The sequence below is a fragment of the Arachis stenosperma genome, chromosome 3, assembly GCF_014773155.1.
Source record: "Arachis stenosperma cultivar V10309 chromosome 3, arast.V10309.gnm1.PFL2, whole genome shotgun sequence".
NCBI classification, from domain to species: Eukaryota; Viridiplantae; Streptophyta; class Magnoliopsida; order Fabales; family Fabaceae; genus Arachis; species Arachis stenosperma.
The window spans coordinates 37,057,240-37,070,676 of record NC_080379.1 but is presented as its reverse complement, the minus strand read 5'-3'; the positions used below and the strand labels follow the sequence as shown (position 1 = coordinate 37,070,676).

General features: G+C 35.9%; 1 protein-coding gene across 2 annotated transcripts; it reads right to left on the bottom strand.

Annotated features, from left to right (window-relative positions):
- Positions 1 to 2,427: 2,427 nt before the first annotated feature.
- Positions 2,428 to 8,167, bottom strand: LOC130968340 (GTP-binding protein OBGC, chloroplastic). Of its 2 annotated transcripts, XM_057893551.1 has the most exons (7): positions 7,762 to 8,167; positions 5,880 to 6,887; positions 4,737 to 5,010; positions 3,758 to 4,049; positions 3,502 to 3,661; positions 3,155 to 3,263; positions 2,428 to 2,857 (listed from the first exon to the last, which is right to left on the bottom strand). In XM_057893551.1, the coding sequence occupies exons 2-7, from the start codon at positions 6,833 to 6,835 to the stop codon at positions 2,762 to 2,764; spliced, it is 1,887 nt and encodes a 628-aa protein (XP_057749534.1). In that variant the 5' UTR covers positions 6,836 to 6,887; positions 7,762 to 8,167; the 3' UTR covers positions 2,428 to 2,761. The 2 variants fall into 2 exon arrangements, with proteins under 2 accessions (XP_057749534.1, XP_057749535.1); XM_057893552.1 differs by having other exon boundaries at positions 5,880 to 8,167.
- Between the last annotated feature and the right edge of the window lie 5,270 nt (positions 8,168 to 13,437).

Sequence of the window (13,437 nt, the reverse complement as noted above, 5' to 3'; positions counted from 1 at the left end):
ATGTGATAATGTAAGAAAAAGATTTTAGAATAGAAAAGAATAAGAGAGATTTTGAGAAGAATTAAAGGAAAGAGATAATTTTATTGAAAAAATTTTTAAGAAGAAAAGATACCATTACTAATTTTTTGTTTGTTAATTACATTTCTATTAAAATTAGTAGTATCAAAAAATATTTCAAATTTAATATTATCAAGAAAAAATAAAAATATATATATAAGGACTAATTTGATTAATTTTTTAAATTTTAGGGATGAAAATGACTTACGTCTGAACTTTCAAGAACTATTTTGATTATAAATAACTCTTTTACATGTCAAGTGATACGTGACATGCCACGTGTCACTGATCTAACACGTCAACCAATCATCTTGTGACACGTGGCATCAACTCACCACGTCGAAGACCAAAATGAATATCGGAATATCTTTCAGAGATGATTTTGCCTACTTACTCTAATTTAAAATATTTGTCTTATGATGGCGAACCTCTTCTACATATGTCATGGAGATGAGAAAGAGTGAGAGACCATACCCAAATATGCAATATATAAAAGTATTATGTACCTTAAGTCTATCTTAAGACATTATTATCCTAATCATCGAAAACACTTCTTTAACTCGTTTTGATATATATATATAAAAGTACTTATACAGTTCGATCATGAAAATTTTAGGCGATATATATATAATTCTAAATTTAAATTTTATTGTTGTCAAAGCACAAAAGTTAAATAATTGCTTTTAAGGTTCAAATTTTATAAATAACAAAGAATTAAAACAAGTTTAGTTTCTATAAACTATAAATTTTTGGCTTTTGCTTTTTGTAATTAGTTTATTCCGATAACTATTAACATGAGCTAATGTAACAGATTAAATTTTGACATGATAAGTTCAAATATTGACCTGAAAAAAAATTCCATGTCAATATTTAATTTGTCATATTAATACTTGCATGGAACAGGATAATGACATTGATATTAAAATCAAAAAATAAAAGACCAAACTGGTCGCAGATTGATAATTATTATGGAAATTGTAATGACAATACCACTTGGTACTTTCTTAACAACCTATCATAACATGGTCTTTTCTCAAAAAATACCCAAAAAAAGAAAAAGAAAGAAACAGTCCAGCTAACATGTGCTATTTTTTATTTTATTTTATCGATGACTTGATGTCAATATTCAAATTTGACTTTCAACATGACAATATTACAAAATTGTTTCATTATATACGGTCTTCATTACATCATAAATTACATGTCTCATCTCTAGGTAACTTAACTGCTTTCACTTGGGAGCATACGAAGATGTTCCACTTCCATAAAAGATTTAAAATGTAAATGAAGTAAAGAACCACCATCGTGAAATGGCAGGACAAAGCATTCAGTTGGCATGCTCGATACTTGTGCGTAGCTTCTCATGATCTTTATCTCCACTTCTATATTGTGTCATTTTGATTGCATAGTGTCACGGCCTTAGACACACTTCTGCCGACATTTAGACTTACTAAATCTCTTCAGCTAAGACCAAGTCAGTCTAACCCTTAGTAATTAACAAGAAAGCTAAGAACACAAGAGAAAAGAAACTTTGGTAGAAAAAACACTTTATTATTCAAGTGTTTGTTACAAATGACTCACATTCCCAAACTCTAACTCTCACCCCTATTTATAGCCATCCACCTCCTCAATAGATGGTTAGAATTAAATCTAATCAACGGTCCAAATTAATCATCTAGAACATTCACTATAAATATCTATCCTACCATATTTCTCTAAATATTTTTAGATTATTCCACACTACTATTCATACTTCTATATACATTCACACTCTTTTAGATTACTCTATAATCTTCCAGAATCTTCTAAAACCTTCTAGGATATTTCAGAACCTTTTAGGACATTCTAGAACATTCCAGAACCATCTAGAACATTCTCAAACACTCTAGAAAATTATACAAACACCGTTAAATCTAACTTTCTAAAATTTACCGTGACAATAAACTCCTACAGAAATTGAACATAAATTCACATTAATTTCAAGGTCATCCCAACTTCACAAAAAGCTAAGAAAACATGTTTGAAACTAGAAGTTATACTGATCGCCGTGGAGATAAAAAGATATTACAGATAACATCCTTCAGTTCGTAAAAGGATATATGGATCTTTTATAAAATTTAGGATATCTAACACTGGGTACCTTATATTTTATAAAATGTGACACTAACATCCTTTATAAAGTATAAACATGATACTCACCAACTCAGACGCTCAATACCTTGTAAAAATGTGACATTAACACCCCCCCCCCCCCCCCTTCTTTTCTCTTCCTCTTTTAAAGATGACATTTACCAACATAGAAGAGAGGTCAATGTATGTAAAGCATGACAAATCAAGAGCTGTAATTTGTGATATCATCTAACCCCTGGGGAGGTAAATATAGTTTACCATTACAACAAAGAGATGATGCCAATGTCCAAATAATAGGATAAATTTGAACAAAATGGCAATGGTATGCATATAGAAGCATAGAGAATAATATAAAGGTCGTTACCCTCTGGCTTTGAATGTTATAGGTGCCATTATGTTTATGTATGAATGTTCTAGAAGAATATTATCCATTTCATAACAGAGGAAACTAGGGTATTCAACAAGGTTACTGAGGAGTAAATGAAAATAGCAAGGAACATAATCATTATGAGAAATCTCCTTACCTAAGGCACAGTTGCAGCACACATCATAAAAGCAAGAAAATAGAGTGCCACTACTTCCATTCAGGCCACTTAACTGAATCTGTGGATACTTTCTTCATTCTTGATGTACTAGATGTGTTTGAGGAATCATGCCATATCATCTCCATCTGACAAGTAGCAAAAAAATGGTCATTGATATGCAGAAGAAAGATAAAGATGTTACAAAAGAGCTTCAAGCATGACTGTTAGGGTTATATATATATGAAAACTTTCTTGTTTCAGCAGCTGCAGATGATGCTTCCAGGTTGTTCATTAGGTCATGACAATAGTCCTCCATTCTTAACAACAAATCATTCCAAGTGAATTGGAAGCAGTTAATGATAACTCCATTCAGTAAGACCATACACTAGCATGTTATTCTATGTGTGAGCAAGAATTTCAATGAACAGAGACAGATGACACACCTTTCCAACAACCACTGTGTCGCCTTCTTTTACACCGAGTTTCATAAGAGACTTATACACACCACAAGCTTCAAGAACATGCTGGAATCTTCTCTCTGAATCATGGTACCTATTAAAGATGCAAAAGTTTCCATTAGACTAGGAATTAATAGGAGCTACTTCAAGCATTGTGGTACCAAATATGATGCACATTTTTTCACCCCAACACATCAACCATCAAATAACAACTCATATATGAATTTGCAAACAACTAAAAAGTAAATGTACAACATTGGTAATAAGAAAGAAATAATATTATGATTTTTTCTTAATTTTTAAGTTTGTCACATTTTCAGTCTTCAACCTACCGCCAATTTGTCATTTGGATAAAACGTTGTAATCCAGCTCCAACTACATGCCAAATATTTGACTTGCTGTCGTGAAAAATTTCAAAATCACCAATGGATGCGCTACGCTGCTTCTGTACTGCGTCAGCAACATGGTTCAAGTTTGTCATATCTTCTCCATCTGAAACAGATCAAATTTGTTCAACTAGAGAAAAAATTAAAAAAAAAATTTCAGAGTCAATATAACTAAGAGGTAAAGCTTAGAGGGAGTAATAACCTTCATAGTCTTCCATGTCTTCTTTGCTTTTACGCAAAAGCTCATAAGCGGCACAGATAACTTCATGAGTACCTTCCCTATTGACAGCACTCATACAAAAGGGTGTGATCCCACGAGATAGTAGCTTTCCTTTGAAGGACTCCCAGTGTTTATATCCCTCTGGGAGGTCCATTTTGTTATAAGCAACTATAAAAGGCTTCTCAGCGAGTTCAGGATTAAACAGCTTCAGCTCTAGACGAACTGCATCAAACTCAAGATCTGGTTGTGGTGATGACCCATCTACCACGTGTATCTGAAAGGGGGGGAAGTATAATTTGACTTCATGATACCATGCATCAAGAAGGGAAGGTTCATACAGGGAAAAATATGAACATATTCTACATAGGTGGTCGATGTTTAAATCAATAGAAATAGATAGTTCATTGATCACTCTTTGGTTCAATTGCAAAATTTAAAATCAACACAGATATTACAGAGATTCAGAATAGATTGGGTTCAAAATCAAATGATATATTTAGAGAGAAACAAAACAGACATGCTTTAGGTAAAAAAAAAAAAAAAGGAACGTTCAGTGGTTATAATACAGATGATTATGAGTCTAATTTTCCAGAAACTGGCTGGTGTTTTCTGGCCTCACATCATGGGTGTGGTAAGTGGTAAATCTAATGTGAACACAACTCCACCACGATAAAGACTTCTCATTGTAAGCTATGTATAAAAGGACAGCCCAGAGCAAAGCATTGCGCATTATGCAGTTTGGGAAGGGTCACACCTAAAAAGATTAATGTACGCAGGCTAACATGATGCAAGTATCAAAGTGTTGATTCCACGGCTTGAACCCATAACATAAGGTCACTAAGGTAATATGAAGACAATTAAATCGTTGCTCCATAGTTCCCCTTCTTAGGGTAATATATATCTAGCAATATAAAGCAGAGAAAGGGGGGAATTATATCCCATCTCAATCAGAAACACCTACCAGGGCGGAACACCTTTCAGTGTGTCGAAGAAACTCATGACCTAAACCAAAACCTTCGTGTGCTCCTTCAAGTAGACCTGGAAGGTCTGCTACTACCATTGTTGAATCATAGTCAAAGGATACAACACCCAGATTGGGTAGTAGTGTTGTAAAGGGATAATTTGCAACCTCTGGCTTTGCAGCACTAACTACACTCAAAAGTGTACTTTTCCCAGCATTTGGAGCACCTACAATACCAACATCTGCAACAAGCTTGAGCTCTAACTCCAACCACCTGATCAAAGAAACAATTAACAAAAGTCAGTAATCTATAGAGTCATGTAAGCCACAGGCGCTAAAGAAAGGTCACAAGCTCAATCAAGTAGAAAAGTTTTTCCTTTCAAATAAAAATATCCATATTCTATATAAGTATTGAACATGACCAAACATCTGTTCCATGCATGTTTGGATAAGGAAGGCCTGCGTTTTGGCAGCTTTTATGGTCAAAGAAAAATAAATCTTGAGATTCATGGGCATCGGTGCATCACCAATCACTGAACAAAAAATCTAGAAAAGAATAAATGACAATGCTCTTTCATGTTGTAGTGATACATGATATTGATACATGTAATGCACAAATGGCAATGACAAGTTTACTTTTTTGTTAAACACAAACCACATTGCATCGCTGAAATGAATATAACTATCAGTCATCAAATCAAACATGCTTCAGTAGAAGCAGAAGCAAAAGCAAGCAAATGCTAAGTACACAAAGTAAACTTGCCATTGCCGTTTGTAGAGAAGGGGAAAGAACACTCTTTGTTTGTCTATCTAAGCTATCAACCAAGGCATTGTTAAGAAACTATTAGTGTAGTCTACTTCGGGTTCTCTTCAAAAAAGGAAAGACAATTGTGATTTCTAAACTGTTTTGAATGCGAAGTGGGTGGTAGAATAATTTATCTCGAGTTCAAAACAATATATAATAGGCCAGCTTATAACAAACTATAAAATTCTATCACTTGCATTCAAACATGTATTGATCGAAATATTTTTGATCTCACACACAACAACAATAATACACACTATTACAGCCTAAAAGAATGGATTATATAAAATAACTCACATTCTGTATATATGAAACAATTAGTATTAACATAAACTTACATTTCTGGGCCCTCTTCGCCATTTTCAGCAATCTTGGGAACCTTATTATTCCCAGACTTGAATGAAGCATTCCCTCTGCCACCTCTTCCACCGGGTAGCAGCAGAGCCCTCTGCCCAGGTCTCACCATCTCAAGCAGCACCTCCTCCTTCCCTGCCTCCCTTACCACTGTTCCCGGCGCCACCTTCACCACCGCGTCCTCTCCCTTCGCACCGCTCATCATCCTCCCCTGCCCATGTGCTCCTCTCCCTGCCCTGAAGTGCACGCTCTTCCTGAACGGCAGCAGCGAGTTCATCGATCCGTCCACTTCCATGTACACGTTCCCTCCTCTCCCTCCATCGCCGCCAGAGGGACCGCCAAGAGGTACGTACTTCTCACGGCGGAACGCCACTACGCCGTTCCCTCCATCGCCCGCCTTCACATAGATCTTGGCCCGATCGAAGCACCGCATCACCGCAGGCACTCCTTTCTCCTTCACTGGCTCTTCTTCGAAGCTCAAAAACTCATCGTCTTCATCAAATAACTCATCGTCTTCATCAAATAAGTCATTGTCTTCGACTTCATCCCCGCCTTCCAATTCAGCAGTGCCCTTTCCCTCGAAAACCGCTAGTGTTTCGTAATTTCCTTCAAAATTGTCACTGAAATCTTCTTCTTCTTCTTGATGTTGCTTGTTGAAGTTTACAGGGGTTGATTCAGCGAGCTTGAGTTCATGGGAGGTGCAGGAGGAGGGGTCGGAGTAGTCGTCCTTGGGGGGAAGGCGAGCATAGGTGGTGGCTTCGCCACCAGTGAGTAGAACCGGTTCGGGAGGGGTGGAGTAAGTGGTGGCGGTTTTGTTGTTGTTGAATTTAGGGTTGGATTGGTGGGGCTTCTTGGTGGTGGTGCGGGTGGGTCTGTTGTTGTGTGTGTTTGGGCGAGCTAGTGCATTAGGGGAGAAGCACACTGAAACGGAAAAAGCCATTCGGCAATGTCTCTAGCAAGGTTGTGAGAACCGGACCGGGGCGACTGGTACACTGGTTGAATGGTTTGACCAGGGTTCAACCGAAGTTCAACCGGTTTAATTAAATATTTAAATTCAATAATTTTTAATCTAATAAAATTCAAGATTTCACAATTTCACATAATAAACTGTCCATCATTTAGGTGGAAACTCAGGTGCAGTTAACGTCACGTAAAGTTGATAACTAGGAGTCGATAGATAAAAATTTAGTCAAATCATTTAACCGCTCTCAGCTATCAACTTCACATGAAGTTGACTGTACTTGAGTTTTCACAATGTTCTACTACCAAAAGAAACAACATTGACAAACAAGTTTTCAATTAAAGAAAGACACTAATCATAAAAAATCATAATCATCATTAAGTGCTTCAAGATCTTTAATATAGAGTCAACAAAAATTGTTCCAACAATAAAATCAACTCACAATCAGAAAATCAGAAAACCAGCAACAACATTATGGCAGAAAATAGCAACTCAGAATAATAAAAAATTAACAAAATCAGTAGTTCAATATTATTAACTCATTAGTAATAACATTGGCAGAAAATAGCAACTCAGAATATAATAAAAAATTCAATTAGTATCAAATCTCTCGGAAAAATCCCTCAGAAAAATTCAACACTTTCATATTGTTAAACATCTTAAACCCATCTTGTTTCGCTTCAACTCCATTATTACTGTTACTAATTTACTATTATATTAACAACCAACAATAAACATCACAAATCTGATTATTAATTTTTATTTTATCAGCAATCAAATGAACAATATCACAAAATCAGATTACAAAATTATTTTAGTTTAACCTATAATTTTAGAAATAAAATAAATAAAATCATAAAAAAAAGGGAAAAAACTGGTAAAGAACAGAGTGAAGCAAGCAGAACCGTAGCAAAGAGGCGAGCAGAACAACGACGTCCCTCCAAGAAGCAAGCAGAACCGAAATAGCAAGCAGACGTCACTCGCGGTGGAGAACGGCGAGGCAAGCAGAGGCGACGACGGAGCACCCCTTCGCGGCGGCGACGCCAACAGCTCCAAGCATGCCTTCGTGCGACGTCGAGGAGAAGAGGAGCAAGGAGAAACGAGCAGATTCAACCCACGGTCTGTCCCCGCCGGCGGCGACAGCAACCTCTACCGTAGGAGAAGAGTTCGGCGATGGGATGGTGGCTGGGTTCGTTAGGGTTAGATTTTTCGCACTGAGAGAGAAAGGGGGCGTGGGTGGGTTCCGGAGGCGTTGGGGCTGCAGGGTTTAGAGTTCTTTGTTGTTTCAATTTCCAATTTTCACTTTTCAGAGAGAAGATAGGGTGGGATGAGGCTGCGTTTTATGGATTGATTTAAAAGGAACTGGACCGGTCATCAAACCGCTCTAGTCACCGATTTATTGGTTTATTATTGATCCAATCAATTCAATCGGTGGTTCAATTAAAAAAACCATTTTAAAATAGAATAGTAAATAAATTATAAATAAATATCCTAAAATATAATTATAGGGTAATATAATTTTTAAAATATGTTCAAAATTCAAAATATTACATAAAATATCATCAATCAAATCCATATGATCTTATCAAAATACAAATTCAAAAGTTAAATAGTAAAAAAACATATCTAAATATTAAATCCCAACATCATGATTTATCAATCATCAAAATTCGCAAGAACTTGTTGTAATTTTGTAAAATAGATAAGAAATTAAAAACGGCCGCAGTACAATGAGAAATCAAAAGATCATCAACAAGACCATATCTAAATTCCGCCTACAGCATTCTGCAACAAACAAACCAAAATATTAACTAATAATCACAAAACACTAAACCTTCACCCAGCAATTACAAACAAAGCCAGCAATTACAAACATTAGCACATTACAAAACATTCCAAAACACTAAACCTTCACCCAACAAAACCAGCAATTACAAAACAAAGCCATCAGTAAATTTGAACAAAAAAAATTAAAATTCATCAGCAACTAGTAATTACAAAACAGAGCCATCAGTAAATTTGGACAAAAATTTTAAACTAAATCATTAAATTTGAAACAAAAGAGTTGGAAGAAGATGCTGATAAAATAAGTCAGCATCAACAGGAGGTGTAGTTACTACAGGAGAAGATTAAAGAACACTTTGAGACTGGCTTTCATACAACTCTCACTGTGACAGAAATGACAGAGAAGATTGATGAGCTGGTCAACAAAGTAGTCATCTTAGAATTCATTGTTTTCTCACAGTCAGCTCTTGTAGTGAGATGGAAAGCACAAAGTAACAAATTGATGAACTTAATGCTCTTATTAGAGTTCTTGAATGTGATGACAGTAAAACAAGTTAATGCTCTTATTAAAGTTTTTAACAGAAATTTTAGACTAAGTGCATGTTTGGACGCCATTATTTTGTTAAAAAAAGATCTTTTTTCAATGAAAAAAGATATTTTTTTATTTTCTAACGTGTTTGGCAAACTTCTAGTAGTAAAAGTAAAAGTACTAGTAAAATAAAAAAAAGATCTTTTTTGAGAAGCTGTAATTTACATCTTTTTTTAAAAGATCTTTTTTCCTTAAAAAAAAGATGTTTTTCATGTAATAAATAAACAAAAAAGTACTTTTATATTGTTATACCCAAACATAATTGATAGATAAGAAGACCTTTTTACATGAGATATCCAAACATAAAATTACTTTTACTTCTCTATAAGATCTTTTAAAAAAAGATAACTCGAAAAAAGATCTTCTAAAAAAAGCTCACCCAAACAAGCCCTAAATCCAGCAATTACAAAACAGTAAAACACTAAATCAGACTAACAGAGCCAACCATCCGTAAATTTGAAAAAAAAAATTACAGCCATCACCAACCAGCAAATACAAGACAAATCCATCAGCAATAGGCAATTCCAGAAGATTACAAGAAAAATGGAACCACCATGATTGAACAACAATTTCAGAACTTCAAAAGAAGAAGCGGAGGCCACTAACCTTCGATGGACGGCAACTGGCGACACGAGGCGATAGGCGAGATGACGGCAAGCGGCGACCCGACGGTGAGCTACTCCAAGCCACGAACAGAGAAGCCGACGAAGATGAAGACGACGTGCCGAGCCATCTGGGTTCTCCAAAACGGGGAAGAGGAAAAATCGACGGCGCTGAAAACCTGAGGACGGCGGCGGCACTGAGGAGCTTGGAACGGCGGCGGCAATGAGGGGCTAGGGTTTTGCACTTTTGCTTTGCTTCAGAGGTCTCACTCTCTGCACGAACTGAGGGCAGAATGGGGAAGGTTTGGTTTGGTTCTCGAATGGTTTTGCATTTCAATTTTTTTAAATAAACAAAACGGCGTCGTTTTATCCGAACCGGCCGATTACCGATCAGTTCAACCGGCCGATTCGGCGGTTCTCAAGCAATTTTTTTTCAGCGGTTATAACCAGCGGATCAGACCGCTTTTATCATCGGTTTTCGGTTAAATCGGTTCAACCGGCCAATCCAGCCCGATTTTTAGAACCATGAATTTAAGGTGTTTTATTTTTTTATCGAGTAAAACGACACTGTTTGGGAAGGGTAACACCGAACTGAAAAGTAAAAAACCTTTAAAAAATTGGCTAATTTTAACAATTTACTAATTAACTATCGGTTCGACTAATTTTTTGACTAATTATTTGTTAGATAATTTGTGAGATCAATCGAACTGTCCTAATAACTACTTAATTCGGTTAAATCGGTCGGTCTGATTCGATTTTTTCTAGTGGATGAGCATGACGATACTACTACACAAAGGTATCAAGTTATCAACTAGACAATGTTACATGTATTTATTTGCTACATAGGTTGAAGTTTTTCATCTCAAGCAGAGACTGCAATCAATGGAAATTGGAAAATCGAGCACCGACTCCGAGGAAACCTTACCATATGTAGTGAAAAGGTAATTTGATGTTTAATGTTGGTAATGAATTTCAGGAAAAATGCATCTTTAAAATTGTTTTGATGGAGAGTGGATAAAGGCGCAGTTAATGGAAGATTTAGAATTTGGCTCCTAAAGATTGGAATAGATTTTGTTAACACTTGAGCTGAAGGAAAAATATCATGGAAAACTTGCATGTATTGTCTCTTCTTTTATTTTTGGGTAATTTTATTTACTTCAATTATTATTAGGAATATTTAACTTTTAGAAGGTGGAGAAAAAAGTTAATCGGAAAAATTAAATAAGTCATTAATAAATATGATGAAGACTGAAGAGAGAATTTAATTTTGATGGATTATATTTTATTTGGCTAAAACATTAAAAAAAAACAGGATTTTTTTTATTTATAAAATAAAATAAATAATTATTTTTTCAGAAAAGAATTTCTAGCTTTATTTTCAAAAATACTATTTTTTTTAGGGATTAATAGCAAGTTTGCCACCCCCTCCGGTGAATTCTATGATGAGTTCGGCACACTATATATATTGGTGGGATCATTTTGGTTTGTCGATTTCTTCTTCTATTCTCTCTTCCAATCTTTTTCTGTTATTTTTTTCTGCCTTTTCGACATCCGTGAAGTTTAGTGTAGACGATTGTCTCAGTTCCAGGTTAGTAAATAATAGTCTATTTTTTTATGTTAACTTGGTTTACTGTTTACATGTTAGATAAAATTGTTAGGTATAGATCGTTTGTTAGTTAGAATAACAGATTTATTGTTTACATATTAGTTAGTTAGTTAGTTAGTTAGACATACTTTTTAGTGTTGTTATGTTAGGTATATTAGTTTATGTCACCATTTTTTAGTATAGTGGCTGTCTATCAACATATTAAAGAATATAGGAAAGTATATTATTAGATAATTTAGTTAGAGGTATAAGATTGCATTGTGAATTAGAAGGTAATTACGTAAGCAATAAAATTTAGGGTTGAGTTAGTGGTGCACGGAATTGTGATCATCAATGGCGCCATCAACATGGTACGCTCAATTGCAATCTCAACTCTTTATCACAACTTCGCACAACTAACCAGCAAGTGCACTGGGTCGTCCAAGTAATAAACCTTACGCGAGTAAGGGTCGATCCCACGGAGATTGTTGGTATGAAGCAAGCTATGGTCACCTTGTAAATCTCAGTCAGGTAGATTCAAATGGTTATGGATGATATATGAATAAAGCATAAAATAAAGATAGAGATACTTATGTAATTCATTGGTGAGAATTTCAGATAAGCGTATGGAGATGCTTTGTCCCTTCCGTCTCTCTGCTTTCCTACTGTCTTCATCCAATCCTTCTTACTCCTTTCCATGGCAAGCTGTATGTTGGGCATCACCGTTGTCAGTGGCTACAGTCCCGTCCTCTCAGTGAAAATGGTCCAAATGCTCTGTCACAGCATGGCTAATCATCTGTCGGTTCTCAATCAAGTTGGAATAGAATCCATTGATTCTTTTGCGTCTGTCACTAACGCCCAGCTTTCAGGAGTTTGAAGCTCGTCACAGTCATTCAATCATTGAATCCTACTCAGAATACCACAGACAAGGTTTAGACATTCCAGATTCTCTTGAATGCCGCCATCAATTCTAGCTTATACCACGAAGATTCCGATTAAGGAATCCAAGAGATATCCACTCAATCTAAGGTAGAACGGAGGTGGTTGTCAGACACACGTTCATAGGTGAGAATGATGATGAGTGTCACGGATCATCACATTCATCAAGTTGAAGAACAAGTGATATCTTAGAACAAGAACAAGCCGAATTGAATAGAAGAACAATAGTAATTGCATTAATACTCGAGGTACAGCAGAGCTCCACACCTTAATCTATGGTGTGTAGAAACTCCACCGTTGAAAATACATAAGAATCAGGTCTAGGCATGGCCGAATGGCCAGCCCCCATGATCTAAGAACTAGACGTCCAAAGATGAAAATACAATAGTAAAAGGTCCTATTTGTAGAGGACTAGCAGCCTAGGATTTACAGAAATGAGTAAATGACATAAAAATCCACTTCCGGGCCCACTTGGTGTGTGCTTGGGCTGAGCATTGAAGCTTTCATGTGTAGAGACTTTTCTTGGAGTTAAACGCTAGCTTTTATGCCAGTTTGGGCGTTTAACTCCCATTCTTGTGCCAGTTCCGGCGTTTAACGCCGGGCAGCTTTGAGCTGATTTGGAACGCTGGTTTGGGCCATCAAATCTCGAGCAAAGTATGGACTATTATATATTGCTGGAAAGCCCAGGATGTCTACTTTCCAACAAAATTGAAAGCGTGCCAATTGGGCTTCTGTAGCTCCAGAAAAATCCACTTCGAGTGCAGGGAGGTCAGAATCCAACAGCATCTGTAGTCCTTTTCAGCCTCTGAATCAGATTTTTCCTCAGGTCCCTCAATTTCAGCCAGAAAATACCTGAAATCATAGAAAAACACACAAACTCATAGTAAAGTCTAAAAAAGTGAATTTTAACTAAAAACTAATAAAAATATAATAAAAACTAACTAAAATATACTAAAAATATACTAAAAACAATGCCAAAAAGCGTATAAATTATCCGCTCATCACAACACCAAACTTAAATTGTTGCTTGTCCCCAAGCAACTGAAAATCAAATAAGATAAAGAGAAGAGAATATGCAATA

What these genes read in the sequence shown, in the direction of transcription:
- LOC130968340 (XM_057893552.1), bottom strand. Translation starts at nt 6,835, where the DNA reads ATGGCTTTTTCCGTTTCAGTGTGCTTCTCCCCTAATGCACTAGCTCGC. An exon ending in ATCCAAATGACAAATTGGCG is followed by an intron (nt 3,264 to 3,501) that starts GTAGGTTGAAGA and finishes CATCTTTAATAG; the next exon opens with GTACCATGATTCAGAGAGAA. An exon ending in ACACAGTGGTTGTTGGAAAG is followed by an intron (nt 2,858 to 3,154) that starts GTGTGTCATCTG and finishes GCTACTTGTCAG; the next exon opens with ATGGAGATGATATGGCATGA.